The sequence below is a fragment of the Pomacea canaliculata genome, linkage group LG7, assembly GCF_003073045.1.
Source record: "Pomacea canaliculata isolate SZHN2017 linkage group LG7, ASM307304v1, whole genome shotgun sequence".
NCBI lineage: Eukaryota > Metazoa > Mollusca > Gastropoda > Architaenioglossa > Ampullariidae > Pomacea > Pomacea canaliculata.
Genome location: NC_037596.1, coordinates 16,288,987 through 16,311,881, shown reverse-complemented (window position 1 = coordinate 16,311,881; position 22,895 = coordinate 16,288,987). Strand labels below are relative to the sequence as shown.

General features: G+C 38.3%; 1 protein-coding gene across 3 annotated transcripts; it reads left to right on the top strand.

The window, feature by feature from the left end:
- Positions 1–451: 451 nt before the first annotated feature.
- Positions 452–22,453, top strand: LOC112568709. Of its 3 annotated transcripts, none has more exons than XM_025246148.1 (13): positions 452–577; positions 5,615–5,775; positions 9,201–9,275; positions 9,620–9,757; positions 10,602–10,715; positions 12,260–12,313; positions 12,978–13,100; positions 14,232–14,354; positions 15,004–15,105; positions 18,355–18,375; positions 18,717–18,824; positions 20,853–21,011; positions 21,383–22,453. In XM_025246148.1, exons 3-13 carry the CDS (start codon positions 9,203–9,205, stop codon positions 21,568–21,570), a joined length of 1,203 nt encoding a protein of 400 aa, XP_025101933.1. In that variant the 5' UTR covers positions 452–577; positions 5,615–5,775; positions 9,201–9,202; the 3' UTR covers positions 21,571–22,453. The 3 variants fall into 3 exon arrangements, with proteins under 3 accessions (XP_025101933.1, XP_025101935.1, XP_025101934.1); XM_025246149.1 differs by lacking the exon at positions 452–577 and adding an exon at positions 5,508–5,524; XM_025246150.1 differs by lacking the exon at positions 10,602–10,715 and having other exon boundaries at positions 454–577; positions 21,383–21,920.
- The last annotated feature ends 442 nt before the right edge of the window (positions 22,454–22,895 follow it).

Sequence of the window (22,895 nt, the reverse complement as noted above, 5' to 3'; positions counted from 1 at the left end):
TATAGCTACCCGGTGATACGTGAAGAATAAGCGACCGTGCTTTAGGATAAAAACATTTTTTTTACTAGCACAGATGCGCAGAAATTTATTCTGCAGCAACATAGTGCACTCATTGTCAGTTAAAAAAAAAAAAAAAAAAAAAAAAAAAAAAAACAGCAACAGAAAAAAACTTGTTATTGGTGGCGCAAATTCTAAAGGAAATGGCTTCACAATCAGATTGACAGCCTTCCAGAAGCAATCGCCGGGTCTCCTTGGTGAACCGCTACCAACATGAATGTAACCTTAAGAAAATGTATTTGAATTGGCTTTTTTACTTTTCTGTTTTGACTGGGATTTTATTTCAGGAAAGGGAATACATGAATTACGAATACGAATTTCTTTCGACCACTCTGACTTTTTATCAGTTCTATCTTTGTATCTTATACAAAGGGTGAAGAAGACTATAAATAGTGGAGGGCAAAGATCGAAAGTATATTTCCCAATCGACTAAACCACCACCAAGCACCTGACTGTTCACCTTTCAACAACGATCAGCCGAGAGCGACAGTCGTCGAAGTCATTGGCAAGCAAACATCAGGTATGTCTTTTAGTTTGTCCAACCATTTTGAAATTGTCGGTTATTAATAATATATGTGTGTGTGAAGTATGTATATAAACTTAACTCGATAGTCTAATGGATTTTGTCTTTGGGTTTCTTGTGAAGAAAACTCTTAAGAAATTTATCTTTTTTGACAATAACATAAAAAAATATTGCACCCGAAATCCCCTGGAATCTTCCACCCACCCGGGACTCCAAAGTAAAACATCGCCATCATTGTTTTCTCTGTTGTCTAAATTAGAATAAGAAATCAGACTAACTACTATAGCAAATCTGTCTTGTTATATATCACTTGTCAGTGTAGTCTTATTCCTTATTATTTCTTTTATTGTGAATTCTCATGGTTTAAATTTCATACAAAGTTGTCAATGGATAAGATGACTCGTATTATGCTAAATTTTAACTTGTCATCTGTGCAACAGAACTTCTGGATGTTTTATTTCATTCTCTCTGAACGTAATTTTCAGATAACAGTTGATGTTTCAAATAAGTTGCTAAAATTCTTTTCTAAAACACTTTTGATTCTGATATTACAACATTCGATTCTGATACTACAAAATAGTTTATCTTAACATCTTCAACACGGTTCATTTTGACACCCTGCTTATTCAAATTTACAATACGTTCGATTTTGATTAAAGCCTTTCTTTATAATTCCTTCTAATATGAGCAAAATGTTAATGAAATTACTTTCAGGGTAAGAATTAGATTTCCATTTCATTTTGTGTTTTTTTTTCCTCTACTTTTCCTTGTAAGAAATTGAATTTCACTGTAATTTTCATTGTTATTACTTTATTCTTAATTTTAATTATGTTCACTTGACACCTGAACGCCCAAAGTGTCTTCCAATGACACCTTCTGAAATATTTAAGTGGCTGGCATGTAGAAAAGAAGTATGAAAAGAAAGAAGTAAATTTTAATCGAAATATAAGAAAAAGTTGTTTAGAAAAATTAACAATTAGGAATGAGAGTATATTGAATAATATCAATGGTACTGCTTTATATCGCAAGAGCTATTAACCTAGTAAAAGAATAAAATAAACTAAATAAAGCTAAGCAAAACTTGCGAAATACTAAGTAATAGCAGCTTACACACCTTCAGATCGACTCTAGTTAATTATTTGTTAATAACGGATGTCTTCTCGGGTGAGGTATATAAATTAACTGATAAACAATTGTTTTTGAGAAGCAGCTGTTAACTAAGCAATATCTACCTATCTATTTACATCCAGACTCGAAGATAATTTGATTGCTTCCAGGATAAATCCTCTGATGTCTCATCTGATGACGTCGACTATTTATCTGTTTAGTAAACTCGACTGGTGTGATGCACATAAATGACAGAAGTACATCCGGGTGACTGCAATCGCCCCCACATTTATTAACCATGCTTTACTGTCAAACAATTCTGCACGAACATTAACGATCTAACAATCGGTTGTTGTTGTTGTGTTTGTTATTTCCATTCTTATGCGTCACCTGCAAATAATTGTTTCTATTTCCTACTGAACCAGTGAGCGGTTAGGACAACAACTCTTTCACAATTCTTTCTCTTGAAATATGAAGTAAGAAATAATATTCCTTTTCCAGTTTCTGAAGAGCTAATGAAAGGACTAGCTGGGTGCATCCTGTTTCTAATGACTGGGCAAAGCTGAGTACAAGGGAAAATAAACTTCGATTGCCATCTGATCCCAGCTAACGTATAAAACCATAGAGCACATTGTGCAAAGCCTCGGAGTTATACTTCAAAGAAGTTCATACCCCCAAAACAAACTTTGTTTAGAAAACGAGGGGATTTGTCACACATCAATCAATGTGTCCCCTATAATTAAGCCAGAGAAGGCATAAAATCGTGTTCAAAGCCAACATCTGTTACCCGGTGAGTCAAGACTGAGAAATAAAAGTTCATGTCACCATCGTGGCATTGTATTGTGTCTGACATCTGATACCAAACTGCGTATAGTGTTTATTGTAGTAAGATAAATATAACCTAGAATAGTCCTAGAGGGATTAACGGTCGAGTGAGGCCAAACTTGCGAAATGTTTTCTATTGTTTGAACAAAGCTTAGTTGCTGTATTTCCCAATATTGCATCCTTCTAGCTAGCTATTCAGTCTGTCAGTCATTACAGTAGGTTCAGTGTACACTACCGACACAGACACAAAATAAACAAATATACAGTTTTATTGTCATGAATACTAGACAAAACAGAAACAAGCATACGAAGCATGCCACGACTACAAAACATCAAAAATACAACAGGTTTCGCATTATGGCAAGGTGGGTAAAGGTAAATCGCTGTTTCATAAAAGATGGGTAAATTCTTCCTCCCTTCCGTCATCGAAATGCACACCTATAGAGGCCACTATGCCCAGAAAGAGGGTAAGCTTGTGGGAATGAACATGCAATTCTGAGACATGAGGCTCACTTACAGATAAACGAAGACGAAAAAAGAGGCACAAAGGTGCTGAAGATATTGTGTTAATATGGCTGAAACGCCGTTTTATGAAAATAGATCATATTAGAATTCTCAAGGCAAAAAAGAAATTATCGACAGCAAGGATACTTGCTTGGATGGGCAAGGCCGTCCAATGGCCAATCACTCACTCTTCTTCACTCAGTTACCACGAGAAGTGGTTCCTCACCCACTTATACAATCTGTTAGATAATGATGATGATGACGACTATGATGATAGAATTTGTAGAGCTCATTTCTCCCTGTGGTGGTGGATTAGATACGCTGGTTTTCTTTCTTTCTCTCTCTCTCTCTCTCTCTTACTCTCTCTCTCATTTCAATTTTTTTTTAATTGCTGACAGTCCGCTCCACATAGCTACCTCTTCCTTCCTTCTTTTGTTTGTTTCACTCTTTATTTATTTCGTTCTTTCTTCCTACAGTTTCTCTAGTTATCTGTATAGTGTGGTAGTTATTGTTATGTGAAGCAAATGCTGGTTCCAAATCTGTTTAAGTCCGTGGCTGGAAAACTTCCCCCTTCCCCATTTAAAGCAAGCTGTCCAGCAGAAATTGCTATATAGATTATCAGAGGGAAGGAGGTAATAACAGAGAGGTAGGGCTCCGCTTTCTACATGCCGTACCTTAAACACGATGAACCACTCAGGCTCATTGTGCCTAGATGTCCATTTATCTTGACCAGCTGGTCTGTCTCAGGATGGCACTCGTTGTAGGCTGTTGACAGGAACAATTTAATTTCCCAGTATCGTAGCAACCATGCTACTGGCTGTAAACATTCGACAACTATTCTCACACTTGCCCCCATCCATAACAGACCGTAACCCTAATTGAGATCTCGACACACAGCTGTTGAAAATGTCAACACGGAGGTGAAGTTCGTGTTCCAAAATATTCTACAAACACAAATTTGTCATTCATTGGGGACACATGGTAGAACAACATTAAAAAAAAACACAAAAAAACCTGTCAGCACATTAAGAACAAAACAGCAAATAAGCGAAAAACAAAAAAGTAAGAAACATAATACGGACTTCGGAGAGAATGATGAAATGATAACTGATATTTATGATAAAATGAATAACCATTATCTACATCATCGTCGCTTTCATAATCAACAATGACAATAATAATCAGGACAATTGTAGTAGCACATTATGCAACCAGCAGTCATCTGCGATCGGTTTTTTTTTTTTACGGTAATGAAAGGGAGGCACATTATCGATGAACGGCTCAGGCAGGCATGTCTACAAACAGATGATCAAGCACGATCCCACCATATACCAATCCATCGGTCACAATATTATTTTTCCAGATACTGTAACTAATGCAGGGTGTTTATAGATGTTTCTAGCAGAAGGCAAACAGGTTCTTCAACATACACACACAGGTGCATGCGCGCACAGAAGTGAAATGGTATGGACAGAGAGCGAGCAAGAGAGAGAGAGAGAGTCCTCAAACTTCTTTATTCGCTGTAAGTTTGAGTTCATGGCCAAATCACACTAAAATAAAGAAAACAAGGAAACCCAATCTCAAAACACATCTGGGAAGTGATGGACTTGGTCCTTAGTGTAAAAAATACATTTGGTGTTGTTGCATGTTTATAAGCAAGGCAAAAAGAGAGATTCCTAACAAAAGAACAGAAACACGTGAACGGATATCCATACAAACAAATAATACTAAGGTAAAAAATTAAGTTTTTGTTTGCACGCACACACTTCCAATGTTTTAACAATCTGGGTTTGCAGGGAACAAAACACTATCATGAGAAAACAACAGAATGAACAGCTATATCTAGATGTAATCTGCATACCATGTTGTCCCTTCGAAGGTTCATTGAATCTTTTGATCAAGAAAGAGAAAAGAACAGAAGTGAAAGGTTCACCTTGGTTTAATCTCGTGGTCAAAGGAAATATTTGACACGTCCTCTCTCCTTTCACTACAAACGGTAATTTGGCTTATACAGTTTCATACAAGCCATTCTTCTTTAACACAATAGAAAGCTTCGCTCTAGTTTTAGAATGGAAGGCTTAACAAAAATCGAAAAAGTCTACATAAAGTTTTTGTATGAAGAAACCGAGAGAGAAGAACCAGCCTTATGCTGTGATGTCACATGAATAGTTCAAAAGCAAGAACGTGTGTGTGGGTGTGTATTAGCGGGCGGATACACCTATACAGTCTCTGTATATGTATAATTAGTGGACTGTGTCTGCATCCACTTTGCCTTCTGGGCTCCCACGCATGCGCACAGTGGATGCACATGAGAGAGCGCGCAATGGCTGCACCCTCTCTCTCTCTCACACACACACGTGGGGGATGGGGTATTTGTGTTTTATGCCGAGCCAGCAACAAAGGCTATATCAAAGGCAGCCAACACCATAAACAGATTCCACAAGCAGACAAAGAACCGTGTGCCCGAGAAGAGAGCTGAACCCAGGACTCCCAATTCTCACTATATTGGTAACAGGCGCTACCCGTTGTGTCACCAGACCGCCCTCTTCCCTCCCCCCACCTACACACGCACATACATGTAATCATTTTATGTGTCAGGTACATTCATCAGGGATCGAAACATTCGCCAGCCCTTATATAAGGACGCAAGCGCAGTCCCTTCATCCCTTCACAACGCCAAGCCTCCCGACAGCGACAATCACGTGTTGAGACCAGGCTCCCACGCGCGCGGATTGGAAGGTTGAACACGTTTCACCCAAGTAAGTAATCACCGTGGGGACTATTCGCTAAATATCTCGTGTTACAAAGAATAGGAATGGAGTTGTTTATGAAGTTTGCTTATAATCATAACAAAAATGTTTATTCCAGCATCCATGTACGTTGTATAAGTTTCATCCGTTTGCTGTTGCTTGTTTTTCTTGTTTCTTTGTTTGCAGTTTGTTTGTTTGTTTGTTTTTTTGTGGGGGGGGGAATGCTGCTGCTGTTGCTGTTGCTGCTGCTGTTGTTGTTGTGTTGACTTGTATAATTTCACTAATTTACACAAGGTTTGGCCTGGAACTCTTTTACATGCAATCGCAAACGAAATGTTTGTGGTTCCCACATAGAATTACAACAGAATACATATCACGTTTTTACTGAATTAAGTTGGCAATGTTTGTGACTTTTACAGAATTACTACAAAATGTGTTTCACTTTTTATTGAAATCCGTTGGAAGTGTTTGCGCCATATTTTTGTTAGTAAATCACATGTCATGAAAGAAGATGAGTAAAAGGAGAATGCTGTGTCCAATGTCCTGTGTATCTCTGCACCTCATCTATCTGTTGCCTCTGTATTCCAAAGTTCTTATAAGTTTTATTCCGAATTAAACAAACCACGGAACACTTTTGCTTTATCAAGACATGTAGAACAATGTATTTTATAAAAATTTTGTCGAAGATTGGTGTGATTACACAAAAAAGCTGTATCTTACCTGTTAATGTCTGGTCATATTTTAAGAGGTAATTTTTTTTCCTCTGCCTGTCCTAGCCACTCATAGGGACTTTTTACCTGGACAAGCCCTATTCCGCAATATGTTTATATGATTTATTTATATGACAATATACAAGAACGTACAGCGTAGAGTATATACGAGTATATAGTATATTACAGAATAAAATAAAATTATACAGAGAGAAACAAGGAGAGAAGAAACTGAATATCTACATGACAAAATGAAAAAGTTATTTATAGCGCAAGAAATAACAACAAATCGTTGTAGAGGCCTATTTTTTTTATATGAAAGTGCATTCATCTACCGGTGGCTTTGAAGTAATGAAGTCAGAGGAATAATCCTTCCCCCAGCCCAGGAAACAGATGTCACCTACACAGGAAAAAAACATATGCGTTCCTTGTCCTGAACCCATGACCTATTAATCCTGGCTGTAACAAACCACAGCATCCTCTATCCTCATTTTAAAAAGCACCATTGCAAATGACAAGAGAATTGATTGGCATGATAATAAGGTAGATCATATATTTACTAGCTACTACAAAATATAGCAATCGAAGGGTTCGAAAGATAAAGTTATTGGCAGCAACAGCAGTCGCACCAGAATAAATCATAGGGGAAGGATTAAAATAAAACCTTTCAGTCAACATTCAGGTCGAATTGCATCAGGTTTCGATCACAGCAAACTCGCCTCTACTAATCACCTTTGACCCGTCTTGCGTTCTCGGGTTTCTTTCCAACATCGATCCTGTAGGCGAGTTTACAGACAGAAGAATGCAAGCTGTGGCGAGGAGTGTTATTCTGAAAGGTCTCGTGTGGGCCGAGAGTACGGTTCCATGAAACATGAAACCAAACGCATAATCAAAACAACCATTGTTTGTGCCTTCTTCAAACAACAAAACATCGCAGGCGGCGGTATGACCTGGAAGCTTGAAAAGATTATACTATAAAACATCCAGTCAGGAATATCAATAATTAAATGAACGAACGACCAAACAAACAAACAAACAAACAAACAAACAAACAAACAAACAAACAAACAAACAAACAAACAAACAAGTAAATAAATACTCGAGGTTGAATTAACAGAAAACGTCGAGAACCGGTGTGAGGGCGAAAAAGAGTACCAGTGCCACACAAAGTGCAAAGGTGCAATAAAATACAGCTCGAGTAAACCAAAAGGATTGAGGCGACTTGCACAGCTGTTTGTTTATCTTTTTTTTTTTTTTCAATCAAACAATCTGCTGTTTGCCCTGAAAGATTTACGAGCGACGTGCAAGTATGCAACACACCTCTCTGTTATCTCAGATGATCTTACTTCTCCTAATCAAATAGAAGTCCCCATCCGGTAACTGACTTTCTGGACTCGATTTTAGCCTCGTGATCATGCCTATTCTGTGTGTTCTGTGAGTTGAGGCCTTGTGAAAGGCGTTACTCAACCGTTACTCAGCCAGCAGTTTCCTCGCAGCTGGATTTACCTGGGGAGGTGTTTGTCGCTTGGCTAAGCAGTGGAGAGGGGAGGAGCTGTACAGAATATGTCATTGACTGTAAAGGGGGATATGTTCATGGAGGTAGCTGGAGCTGCGGTGTTGATGTTTATGTTAAGAAGAATTGAGACTGCTTAGCTCTTGTGTCAGATGCGTGTTTCGCTTTCTATGGATTTTGCTTGTTTATGCATTCAAAGCCTTTTCCTCTTTTCTTTTTTTATTTCTTACTGTCTGTCCCTATGTCTGTCTAAATCGGCTAGCGGCTTTTTTGTCCATGGATTTACATCGAATTCGATATTTACTATTGATTGTTTTGGTTTGTTTTGCGCCGTTCAGTATTGCTTTTTTAATTTTCACCAATAAACCCTTTATCCACTGTCATTCTGCAATCTATTCGTTGTCGTGGTCATCGTGTAAAAGTCATCACTTTACTGCAAATTTCACTGTTTCCGATCTACGGACCATGTGATCTTCCCCTTTTCTGGTCTACAGACCACATGTTCCCTCGTTCCTTTCTGTTGACAAAATAGCGGACCTGTGTGTGTGCCGGTTTGCACGAGGGTGTCTACATCTTCTACATGTAAAAGCCCCCATACATTGCCATTCATACATACATTGACTGTCGGGTTGTCGTAACTTTTTTTCATTGCAGTTGAATTGTTGAAAACATTATTTTGTTTACATCGGGTTTAGGATTCTTAGGTTGGTGGGACTTGATGTAGACGTAGTATTTTATTCACTTGTGTTTGGATGAATTGTTAAGTTTGTTTTATTCCACCCTGCCTCTAGCTCAGTGAATTTTCCAGACTAATGCTTTCTCAGGGCCAGGAATGTTTTGCAATCAACTAAGATGTTCCTAAAAGTTCATCTAAAATAAAATAAATAAAATGTTCGAACTAACCATTCTCCTTTTTACCTTGATTGTGAGAATCTTGCTCGTTGCTATGCATATGCATATTTCTTTGTACATAGTTTCTGACCTATGAACAGTTATTAGACTGTTTTGGTCTCTGCATGTATTATATCTTCATTTTGCGTCTATATTGACATATTTGTGTATATTTCTTGTTTGTACAGCAAACTGTGAAAATGTGCTATAAAATTTTATTATTAAAAATAAATTGTTTCCTATTGCTTCAGAAAAGGTTACATAAATTTGTTACTCAATATTACAACCTACATACTGTGCATATGTGTGTGTGTGTGCAGAAATGAAGATGCTATTATTAGCTGCAGTCTTTATTGCCGGGACGTTTTCCAGCGTGAACTGTCAGTGCGACACAGGTGAGTATTTCTTCCCGGTTATTGTCTTTTCTAAGCATGTCCATCTTTTTTCAGAACTCTTTCATCGCCGATCTGACTTATTGAAAATAATTCTAAGGATATTTTTGTAGACACATTGTTGTCAAACTCCAGGATACACCTGCTGCTGTAGGTTTGCCTTTACAGAATTTTTCCAGGAAGCGCACTGTGACCGGCTGCTATAAGATCTTTATATTCAGAATTCCAGCAGTGATGGTATCCATACCAAATCGAAGCTAACGAATCAGTCAGATGAATTCTTTAATGAAATTATAGATAGATATCTATATATTTTATGAAAGGTATAACATTTATTTATTTTTAAGGCTGCTTACACGGAGCCACAAATACCTGTTACGCCGCAACCAAAAAGGTTCAGCTAAACAATTGTGCCAGCCAAGTCTGTCAGAAGAAGACTACGAGTACCAACACCTACACCTACAGCTGGAAAAGAACTTACAATGGTAGGTACAAAAGTTAATAATTTTATTCGAACCTTGACCAACCATTTTGTCTGCTCAGTTGCTGTGTCCAAAATAAAATCCCAAACCTTAGCCTTAACCTAACACAAACCCAAACCCTAACGTCCAGCTAACATGTTCGAAACATAACAAATTATTCAGAACAGAAAAAAAACATATCTACCAAAGAAAAAAAAGCACTCCATCAACAAACGAGCCTGAAAAGTTCGACAAAAGCCGTCAGCAGTTAAGAAGTTTGAAATAATGAATTTTGATTGGACACCATAGAAAATTCAAAAGACGATAGGCGTGTGGGTGGCAAAAGTCTGTACAGAAAAGGTCTGTCATCAAACAGGTACATGCTGCAATGTTTTAAGCAAAGCTGATAAATCACAGTCACACCAAAAATTACAAATAAAAAAAATGTGTAACCGTGATATAATATTTCTAGAAATAATAATAACAACGACCATATAGTACTTGATTCCGCTTAGCAGTGAGTTTAACATGCTTAAATAGTAGCACAGCAGATATAATCTTATAAAACATTAGAAATACTAACAAATAATAAGTGTAGATTACCTGGCTTATTGGTCTCCGTCATAGTGCTTACAATTTTAATTATAGTCCTAGAGGGGGATGCAAATGAAATAAACTGCGCATGCGAATTGCAGGACCGATTAGGTGCACAGAGAAATTGAGGAAGCTTGCGAATTATGGCCTCCCACACAGTGAGGGCTGGTGTAATGCCAGCTCTCTTCAATCAATCAATCAGTCAATCAATCAAAAACACTGCAGGCATTAACCCTGTAGCTTAGGCCCGCGATCATTGCTCTGTCGTCTGCAGGCTGCTACACACCGGAAGGCGAATGCGTGCGCACTGGCACAGTGCGCATTTCCGGATGCGTTGAAAACACCTGCGTGACCAAGCCTCACTCCAGGTGGATCACGCAGAGACTGGGTAGGTGCTGCGCCTGAGTCCCTCAAACAAGACCATGAGTGGCTTGTGTAGAAATTATCTCCTGATGGATTATGGGAGATGCTTAGTCCCGCGTGCATGTGAATAAAGGCATTACCTTGCTGCGCATTTGTGCTTGCGCGTAGTTTACACACCTGTATACACTCTTTTATCCAGTTTCGTGGTTACATCACTTTGTTAGAAAATGTGTTCCGTATTCTTATATTTTATGACAACTTCTGGCTTAATTGTTCTAAAAAAAAACAACACCCAGTATAAAATAGTTTAAAACGTTTTGGCTGGCTCACTTTTTCTCACCCATTTACTTGATATGAAAATATAGTTTCCATTGATTTATTTATTTACATTCCTTTGGTATTTTTTCCTAACACAAAGTAGCACTTTTGCTATTGTCTCTTATCTACGATCTTTCATAATCAAGTTATTTCTGAGATGTATCTGGAATAGTTTTGTAAGGACCACCGGTTTAGAGTGGCCACGCGAACTGAGACCGATTCAATACTCTTGACAAGGTTGACCACCTCAAAACTGGATAGAAGGTTATTGATAAATGGAAGAGGGAGAACAGAGAAAACGCATGCCAATGTTTATCAGCCTTCTAAGGTTGGTGAGCATGAATATGTGTTTGCATGCGCGCATATGTATATCTTTGCTTGAAGGCTATATTTAGACAAATGCATGCGGCTCTAGTGTACTCTGCTTTCTGCGTGCGTTCAGCCAGTGACCATATCTGAATATCTGAAAAGCTTTTTCTTTTTGCGTGCCTACCGCACATGCGCAGAAGCATTTGTCATATCACGTGCGCATAGCTAAAGCTACAGGTAGTGTTTCTTTGCGAAGCTGCATCATACGCTTAATACCTGTTGATTTACTTGTGCCTGTACTATTTCTATGTATTCACTATGCATTTACATTTTTACTAAGAACATCTGTCGATAATTAAACTGTTGTTTGTAAGCGATATATTTACGAACATAATTATTGTTAATGAAGCCATATGATACGCCATCCTTTAGAAGGTTATCAGATTACTCGTCACGAAGAGCACTGCTGCCTCTGAGTTAATTGCAGACCAGAAACCGTATTCACGAAGCGATGATAAGTCGCTTTTAACGGGAAATCGAGGAAGAAATTGTGTTTCTGTGGTTAAGACACTCTATCCAAACCCCGAGGATATTGCTTTATACTACTTTACCCTGGAAGATAATTATTTTTCACAGCTTTTTAACTATTATTATAAGAATAAACCAGGACCTGCATAGTCTGCGGAGACAAAACATGATTTGGTAAGTTTAGCGCAGAGACCAAGGGCTTACCCACGATTCATGAATATAGCCCCTGTTTGCACCTACCTTGTGGCCAAGTAATCGTTTTTTGTTTTTGTTTTTTTTTTTTTTGTTTTGTTTTGTTTTTGTTTTTGTTTTTTTTGTTTTGTGTTTTTTTTTTTTTGTTTTGCTTTTTACCTCAATAATCATTTGATCATCGTATTATCTGAGTAATCTGTTGATCTCTTTCCTCCCTGACAGTCTCCACCGACTGCCAGCCGAGCGCAAGTCCCTGTGATAGTAACGGCGCGAGAGGTAACGAAGCGTGTTTGACTGATGTTTCTATGTCTAAATTCTTTCTTTTGTCTTTTATACCTGTTTAAATGTACCCGCTGTTTTCCTTTTTCTTTCTTCCTTCTTTCTGTTTTTTTTTTCTTTTTGGTCTTTTTGATTGTTACTTTTTCTTTCATTTTTTTTGTATTTGTTTCTGATTGTCTTTTCTTTCTTTTCTTTGTTTGGTTTTCTTGTTTTGTTTTTAATCTTTGAGTTTTTTTTTCTTTCTGTTGGTATACATAAGAGGTAAAATACTTGCATGATATATGGGTGTGAATCATTTCCATATTGGTATTTTAATGTCCACTTTGATCTCCTTTCGCCACTTTATATAAAGTAAATATATTTGTACTTTTATTAGTTTACCATTATTTACACAATGACATACACATGCATTATACTGCTAGCACTGTACACATGTGATCCTCTCTGTATCAGTATACCTTAGCACGGACACACATGGCTACACTTTAAAAAGTCACATCAGGATAAGTATTCACTTTTTTTAAGAATCTCATTCATCACAAAACTAGTTTTCTATCTAATTATTTAATCTCAAGAATGTAAATTGCTCAAAAACAAAATTGCCGCTCGAATGAGTCTTACCTGGGAACCTCCGGACTCTTTCTGTGTCTTTCTGTGTCAGGATGTTCATACAACGGGGAGTGCAAGCCTTTGAAAACCGTGATCAAGGTAGACAATTGCCTGCAGTACCTGTGTTACAATGATGCCAGCTCACCTGATCCCTACTGGCTGGAACGTGCCACTGGTCAGTGACAGTCGCATTTACATCACGAGCATATATGTTTACTCTCTCTTTGCGAAGTATTCAAAATCCCAGATGCCTAAAGTCATTAACAATCGGCGACTTCATTATTCAATTATTAGCTACCCCACATTAAGGCTACTTCATTATCCAATTATTAACTACTCAATTATCCAACTATTAGCTGCGCATCATGGACATCAACAATAAGATGGAGCCTCCGGTCCTCTTAGCTACACACTATACTCCTTTTTTCTCATCAGGGAAATATTGTACGAACTGAAACCCCTTTATAGGGTTGGACGGCGCATTCATCTTCAGTTTATATTATGTTTTCTTTTAATGATGAAACTAGTTTTCTCTGCAGTACTACATTTTATATACAATATATATAATTATTATTTTATTTGCTTCAACTTGATTTATTCGTATAACTCATTTATTTACATTTTAATATAATTTTTAAACTGGATGTCTCTCAAGGTATGAGCAACAGACAGCAACTCTGGCCACTTTGAAGTTGCACAATACTTACTATTATCGGACCTATGACAGTTATACTTCTTACAAAACAAACCTGCTAGTGTACGACCATAGCAACCAACATTTTTTGCAGTTTAATGACAGTTTGATCAAACAGTCGAGGTGTAATAAAACGACATCTGGTGTGTCTGCTTGTTCCTCTCGACCTAAACGACTGACGAGCCTACCCTCGACATCCTCTACACACATTTGGCGAGCGTTTAATATAGTTTGACAAATAGAATGTTTCGATTACAAAAATATAAACTGCACAAATTTTTCATCTCAAGCATATAATTATAAGCTCTTGGAACAAAATACGGTGGAGTGGATGGGTGATATCCTGGCTGAGCTACAAACTTTTACGCTTATTAAGATTGTTTATGCTGCTGTCATCGTTGTTGTTGTTGTTATTGTTAAATCCTTACCTCAGAATCTTTATATCTTCTAACACTTTTATTTTTAAACAACAAGTGTGTATGTGTGTGTGTTCGAGGGTGGCAGAGACGAAATGGGAGTACAATAAAACCTCGTAACTCGGCAACATCTGAATAATGCTCTCTGCGTACAAACACAACAAACTTAATCATTGGAAGATTTGTTCGTCTGCAGGTTGCTATTCCCCCAACGGTTGCATGGAGTTCGGAGACAGCTACCGTGATGAAACTAAGGGAGTCTACAGGTGTGAGCTGAACTTTAACACCACGGGCGTCAAATATGCAAGATACGTGCCTCGTGAGTTTCTAAGTTTAGCTCATATTAATTTACCTGATTAATTTGTATGGATCGACAGCAGGACAGTTATTGTTGTGCTTGCCCCCGGGCCGGCTTGCATGAAGGTGCCTACGTCTTCTACATGTAAAAGTTCCCATACATTGCCATTCATACATGCGATAGGCGGGTTATCGTTTTTTTTTTTTTTTTTTTGAATTGTGGTTAGTCAAATTGTTAAAGAAAATATTTTCTTTTTACATCGGGTTTAGGATTCGCAGGATGGTGGGATTGCTCTAGACATAGTATGTTTTTATTTACTTGGAGTAATTGTTAAAACCGTCGGCTTTTTTTTTTTCATCAGGTTGTGGTTGGGTGAATTGTTGAAGACCTAAACCTTGTTTCGGTAGAGTCGTTGTCCCTTGTTCTTTTTTGTGGGAAAAATCATTTTGCTCAAGACAATCAGTTCTAAAAATAACTGATATCCCATAATATAAGACTATAAGACCACGTGTTCATCTGTGCTCCAAACTCGATAATGTCTTACGAACGAGATTTGTCCTGAACCTCTCTATCACTCTCGTCTCTTTAGTCCTCACTACCATCGCCGTTCGTATTAGCAATAACAATAATAATAATAATCATCATCATCATCATCACATCGATGTTTCAGCCTGCACTACACCTGATGGACAGGTATTGGGTCTCCGAGAGACAGTTCAAGTGGGGCAGTACAAGTACAGCTGTACAATGACTGGACTCAACACGTTTGACAGTAAGTTTCACTCTCTGTCTCATTTTTGTCATTAAATTTATTTTGTGATGTCAAGACTACCTCATGTCATCTATATCAGCTACCTCAACTTTTAGAAATAGGTAACAATATTTTAATTGTTCCCATGTACATTTTAATGTTTTTAGTGTTTCAGGACATGTTATAATATTTTTTGTTGTTTATCAAATTATTTGTCCCCTTTTTGTGGAGAGGACCACAAGATAAATGCACATTAGTTGATTATGCTGTCACCTTTGTTAACAAAGAATTGTCATTGTCTCTCTCTCAGTTTTTACTCACGCACGCGCGCGTGTGCACACACACACACTGTAATCTTCCACAAACAACAGTAAAAAATAAATTAATTAATAAAAAAATGGGGTGGGGGAGTATAGTCATCCCATAACCGTTTTTAGGTCCTCGTGAGATGTGAAAGGTGAATTACTGTGCTGCAAAAGGGTGAAACTCTTGATCTCCCCTTCCATATCCTCCATCTACCCACCATCGAATCATTCAAGCGTGCACTAAAAACACATTTTTCCTTACACTAATTTAAAAAAACAACATAGTTTTCAATAGTTGTCATTGTTTATTATTGGCTATTCTGCTGCTCGTCTGAACTCTGCATTCTTTACTGTTTGTTGCCTGATTACTCTTTGTATAAAGTCAGGCACCCAGCTGGGTCGACTGAGAGAAATTCGTTGCGTCACACGAATATCGAACCGGAAACCTCTGGATTTGCACGCCCCCGCTCTGACCACTCAATCGGCCTCGCCACACACCCTCAAGCTTATTACAAATTTTATTTCAAGCCTTCTTTTCTCGATTAGCGGCAAAACTTTTATAGATGTTCACCAGTATATGTCATCGGTATTGAGCAGAGGAGAGCGAGGCTCGGTAATCATCCATTGTTCACAGGGGAGTGTGAAGCTATCAGCCGGCAATTAACTGCCTTTAATGAATCAAGTGATAGAGATTTTTTATGATTTTTTTTTCTTTTGCATCGGTTTATATTACCGGCGTGTGTGAAGTTGAGTGTTGTTAATAAACTGCCTTTAAACCTTGAATGAACCGGGTGGCAGGACGAAATTAGATTTTCTTGTGCAAGGGTGTGGAGGTGTGTGTCATTAATGAGCTGCCTTTAATAAACCGGATGATAATGATTTGTTGTTCCTGTTGCCATCGGTTAAAGTGAGGGTCCGACTGGGGTAGGCAGACGACAGAAGCAGAGTGATGTCACAGTATTTACATAGCTCCGACCACTGATACCCCACTTTGTAAATCCCGTCAACTGACCTGTTATCAAAGCTTCATCAGTCTACACCTTCCTGACAAACGTTTAGACTTCTGCAGTCTGTAATACTCAGTGATGTAGGAACCAGGGCAAGAAGGGCAGCCGCCCCCTCAAAAAAAAATTATTAAAAAAAAATGCTGTGGAAGCACAAATGTGAACGCCGCTCATTGTCAGAATGGAGTTTGCCCCCGAAACCTGAACATCTTTTTTCCCTCGCCACTGATACTACCGCTGCAACCAATCATCCAACAACCACTTACTACTGTTCAGGTGGGAAATGGTGTTTGGCAGGAAGAGTCGCATCGTATAAATCATCGTCTCGTATAGTCATTAATTGTTCTCCTTGATTGAATGATTTATTTATTTATTGACATCTCCTAACAACACGTGGCGCGCCGGTCACCGGTGGTGGCAACAGGGGTGAGAATTATACTTTTACGATTTAGTACCCACGGGGTAGTGTGCGAAAGAATTCATTCAGGCCAGCTGGCAACGGCCGCACCTGATGTTTATGTTCCTTTGACCCCTTTGATTTTAACGCGCGCAACGGCGTGAACCCTTTGATGTCGACACGCTGTATGGTTAAGATGATTGACATATCTAGAACATAGATTGACATATCTATTCATGCTCAGATTCAAATTCTTTTGATAGTAATATCCTCATTGCCTTTTATTTTCTTTCTTTTGTTTTTCTCCTCTTTGTTCCTTTTTTCTTTTTATTTTTTCCCTCCTGTCTTTATTTATTGAATCGCAGTTGGGAAAATTTGTGGAAGAAATTAATTCCCGTCAGCATCAATGAACAGTTGGACGAAGAATTTCGACCTCCAGAACATTTTGCCAACCGCTGCAATTTTATTTCCTGTTTCATTCGTTGACTCAGTCGAAGCAATTTCTTACGAGAAACGCTTACCGCGTTAGGTATGTAAACAGTGATTGGGGTATAAAATCGGGTAGATAGTGAATCAAAACTTGTATAGTTTGTTTAAGTTGTATAATTTCTCACAAGTATCCGATCCAATGCATGGGCTAGGAATGCTATTACAAAGTTCACGAAAGACCTGTGTGTGGTGAGTTCTAGTCAGCTTCTTCCCCTCACCTCATATTTCCGCCTTGCACAACATGCGAAAGTGTGGCAATAGAACTATACACTCTTGCTACATGATCAGTACTCATGCATTTTGTTATACACAATCTGTAGCGGGGTATTTTGACTGACGATCAGTTCCTAGCATTCCTGTGATTTGTCGCAAATACTAAATGCGTATATCCCCCATACATCGGGAAAACACAACACGTCCTCTTACTGTTTTGTGCATATAAACAAAGTAAGGACTTTTTTTCAATAAGCATTCTAAAAGGGTAGCCGCGTGACCTTTTGGTTTCTAGGAGAGTAAAGTGCTGGACACCACACTTTCCCTGGGGTCAGCTTTCATATGAGGGATGCGTTCCTTTCCTCGCTGCCGTACCTTCTGTCTGACCAAAGACAGTATTAAATATGTTTGATCCGACCCTCTCCACAGCTGCTCCACACGGGTATCTCACCCACTTATTGAGTGCCGCCGACTTCAGACATTTAGTTCTCATACACTACAGTGACTACAGAGGGGATAGATACCCTCTCTGGTGACTACTACCATGTAAAGGGAGAGAAGTGTCTAAGGGACGCTACCGCGCCATCCATGAAGCTGATGCTTGTATTTCTTGTATGGCTGGTTGTCTGTTCGCGTGAATGTGTTGAGCTTGCTTACAGGGAAATGCGCTCTATTAATTTTCAAAAACTCGAGCCGTGTTTTACGGTGGTTCGGGAGAAAGAGAGAGAGACTCATGCAGAAACAGAGAGAACATGTTAACATAATATCTAGCTCATACTTCTAAATGCTCTGGTCTTACTTGCAGCAATAATATATTTCTTGGTTTAAAGTTGTTTTTTCCTTCTTCTTGTTCTCATTCCAGCCTTGTACCAGTTCCCACCACGTGAGTAGACGATGTGCAAGTCATATATCTTTAACCTGCTTCACCTTATAGGAAAGTGTCAAACTTATATGAAAGTATTTAAATATAATTAAATTATTTTTTCAGATTCAGTTGATTATGACACACACACACACACGCACAATGCACACACACACACACACACACACACGCACAATGCACACACACAGCTGTTTAAATCCTTTAATTATTTACTTGTTTATAAGATCATAGACGTTAATTTACTTAACACAAATTTATGCTCTCTCGATCTCTCTCACACACACGATTAAATATCAACATATGAAGTTCCAGTTAATTTTACTTGAAATTTTTTTTTTCAGAAAAGCAGACTTGTGGACCTGTCTATGTAAAAGAACCCTTTTACACTCCTGAGGGGATCTGCTCTTACCAGACCTACTACTGCAGGCTGTCTTGTAACTACTTCGAATGTAAGTCTGACAGTGCTTACTGGTCAGTTCCGTTTCCTGCTCCCGTTGATGTCGGTTGTGACTATAGTTTGCAACGTTTTCATCTACAAGATTGGCAGTGAATTGAAAGATTAACTTCCAGCTCGGACATAAATCTTTTATTTAAAAATTTTTAAAGTTTTTCTGATTTCATGAAAGAACTTTCCTTTATTCACTCTTGCTTCTTCCCCTGAAGTTTATTATTTTTTATTTTTAGTTATTTTATTATTATTTATATAACTCTTATTTGTCCATTTTGTGATGAGCGTCTTGCTGGATTCTGCCCAAAGCTTGATGAGTGCGAACATGTAGACTGAAATTTATACATCTACAGAGCAACCAGCTAAAACCTTTAAAATGCAAAATTAAATGCAAACTCGAGGCAGCAGCAATTACCATCTACAACAAAGAACAACCACTCTGCAGGAGACAGCTATGAGTGTTAGTATTAGTGTAGAGATGGTGGCGTCATTACATATGTTTGCATAAAAGGCAAGCGATCATCTGCTGTCCATATTTTTTTCCATTTGGAAAGCATGCAATTTATTGAACTTAATTGATGTTTGGGAGATATTCTGGATAAGCATGTATATTGCCTCAGCGTGTTTCTCACATGATATTTTCCAAGAAGATATTGAAATGTCCAGGCGACATGCTAGCTGTAACCTTGGCAGATTCCGGGCGGTTGTTAAGAGGTACTCCGTTCATGAAACTCTTGAATGACTTGAACAAGGTTTTCAACAGCTTAACTGGAATGTTGTCAGCCAGGTGATTTCCTCCTTCAGATCATGTCCAGCTCTCCTGACCTCTTCCCGTAAGACTATGAGATCTGTAGGTTCTCTAGTTTTGTGTTGCTTTAGAGAACGATGACATCTGACCTCATCTGGAAAACAAGTTCATTGGTATTGTACAGCAGTAATCTCTGTGAGTATATCTTCCTTACTATGTTCAATGTCTGAAGTTGTTTGTTAACCTGACTTGGTAGGATTTTCTGTTGTTGGAAGACCTTTTTGAACGTGCATTGCCAATGCTATGGTCTGGTATATATACTTGATTTAGTTCTCCTTACTGCCTTCTTGGTGTCACAGTTTCCTGATTTGTGCTTCTCTTCTCTCTTTCAAGGCCTTTCTTTCGTCACAAACATCTACTCCGTCATTTGTGACCCAGGGTTGTTTCCTCTTCCTCTGCCTCCCAAGAATCTCTTTGACTGTTGAAAGTAGCAAGTACTGCTTCAGTGTTTCCAGCGAGGGTGTCTACATCACAGTCTACCATGTTCAGGGCTGTGAACTGGCCTCTAATTTGGGGCTTACAAAGATTTCCGCAACGTTTGGTTCTTGAAGCTTTTCCAAGTCAAAGAGAATTTGTCGGCTGGTTGAGTGACGTTTCACTTTCACTTCCATCTTCAAGCTTGTATTTGTCACTGCTTATGTCGGTACCTGGATATGACCTTTTTGATGTTGGATTTTAAGCATCTTATTAGGAGGATTAGATCGATTGTATAGAACTCCTCCACCTCGTTGTCTTCATGTGGTGGTAATCTCAGCACAAATTTGGACAATAGTGACAACACAGGGCGAATAACGATGTGAATGTAGATGAGCCTGCCTGTTGGGAAGAGCACAGTGCAAGATGATATTTTTCCAAATCTGAGAGAATAATCAATTTTCTTGAGAAACACACCTAAACACTTCGCCATGCACAAATAGAGGTTAACAATACATGACACGATTGTACTTGGAAATGACATTGTGATAGCCTCAGCTAATGGGAGAACGGGGACCAGTGTATTGACTGTATAATCTTCAAACTACAAGTCACGATTTTGGCCTCATTCTCTGCTTTTAGGGGAATATTCTGAGAATGAAAGTATATTCCCCCTGTTGAAATAGTATGTCGTACTAACATTAAGCCCGTCATTAGAATTAAGATTGCACCCTCTAGATCTTTAAGGTAGCCGAATTTTACATGGGAAAATGTATATCCATGGTCATATTTGTTCCTTATGTGCAGCGCTGTGTTTCGACGGCGAGGGAAACTTCAAATATCTGGGTGACACGTTTACCAACTCTAACAATCAAACATGCACGTGCACGGCTGACTACAATGTGAACAACTACCAGTACTCGCAGACCAAGTCTCTCTGGAACACCCCTGCTTTGTGTACTAATTGTGTGTACTTTCTGTCCCTTGGTTCATAGGTTGCAATTCCCACAACACAAAAACAAGCAACAGTCACACACAAATTTGTGCACATGTTCTGACACAGAGACAGGTACATTCAACCGTGTGGCTGAACACATATTCTCTATAACACCTTTTGTTTGTATGAGCAGAATATGCCATCTTAATGTTTGATTTAAAATTAATTTGGCTCACCCAGAACACAACCCTTCTATTCACACCCTACACACATCTGAAGATTTTTTTTAAACTGGTGTAGCATAGCATATGCATGCATGCACACACACACACACACACACACACACACACAAATGGCTTTAGAGATGCCACATCTGATAACTTTGCTTGATGTCTTCCAGGCAAAGACGGCGCTTGCGTGGACCCTAACGATGGTTCTATCCACAAGTGGAACGAGCTGTGGTTGACCAACCCAGCTGCACCCCAGCTGTGCACCTGCCATCCACTTCTGCAGCAAGCCTTTTGCAGTGATGACATCACTGCAGTTGTGAATGCAACAGCTGTTCTAAAGGTCCCAGTTCTGCCATAAACTGCCTGTGCCAACCAGGTTCCAGATCTCATGATACAAATTTTAGGTTAAACTTTTAACTTCTGCTAACTAGTGTGATAAATATTGCACCAATGTCATTTATTATAACCTCTAGTAAATTCAATAAATAACAAAATCATGTAAATAATGTACTGCACCCAGGAAATCTTTTGCATAATTTTGAAAGACTGCCATTGCATCATCGAGTGGTATGGCCGCAGTACAATACCAAGAGCTAGTACATTGGGAGGGTAAAAACACTAACACCACAGAATTATTGAATTCATTACGACATTAATGTCTTATAAGACATATTAAGTGAAGAAAAATAAATGTGATTTGAATGAAAAGACTTCAAAATTTTATCTGCAGGAATTGCTGTTTGTGATTATGTAATTATTATAACTTTGAGCGTACACCACTCCTCCTAACATCTGCATATCAACAACTAATCCACATGCGAAATGCCACAATTTCAAATGAAATCTAAGACAAAAGCATCATCATGATTCATTTGATTAAAATTTAAAAGTATGCTGAAGCCAAAATAAGCAGAACATGCAACCAAAACCGTCTACACACAGCAGAAATAAGAGATTCAAATGGCAGTAGCATATAGCTAAGGGACACCACCTACTAATCTTGCTTTTTCTGATAAAATTGTAAAATATATTTTCTTGTGGGCTCAGTGTCAGTTGGAACGTGACTTAACAACCTTAGTTACTGCTTGATATACCATAAGTGTAGCAGTCTTCTGATTTGTAATCAATTTAACTTCTTCTATATAAATGCTGTAATTTCACAAGTACTTTGTGCTCAAATAGCCTGAAATATCACAATTTTGTTCATTCGTGTTATCAGAGATTAAAACAAATAGTTTACGTACATCTGGCTCATGTCTCATCCATTGATCTCTATGTTTGTTGTGTCGTCAGAGAACAATTCACCATTTCTTCAGGTCAAAGCACTCATCTTTTATGCGAAGTTGTTTCTGCACGCATCCCCAGCTTTAGTACCTAACCCATTTCATCTTATCTCAATTGCTAAGAGGTGTACACTGGGACAAGGTTACACAAAAACCATTTAAGAATTTTTAAAATGTGTCCACCGACTTTGACGATCAAGATTTCTTCCACATGCAATCTGAAAATTTTGGTTTATAAACAAATTTAACACTAGGAATTCCCATTCAGTTCTCATATCTAATGGATTATTTTTAATGGACATTCTCCATATTGTTCCTCATCTACATACAAGAGACAAGGTTTCTAGAGTTTTATATATATATTAAAAACACAAATTTCATACATTGCTCATGAAACCTG

Coding starts and splice junctions, on each gene's coding strand:
- LOC112568709 (XM_025246148.1), top strand. CDS start 9,203: ATGAAGATGCTATTATTAGCTGCAGTCTTTATTGCCGGGACGTTTTCC. Junction 12,314..12,977: donor TGATAGTAACGGCGCGAGAG/GTAACGAAGCGT, acceptor TTTCTGTGTCAG/GATGTTCATACAACGGGGAG. Junction 13,101..14,231: donor CTGGCTGGAACGTGCCACTG/GTCAGTGACAGT, acceptor GTTCGTCTGCAG/GTTGCTATTCCCCCAACGGT.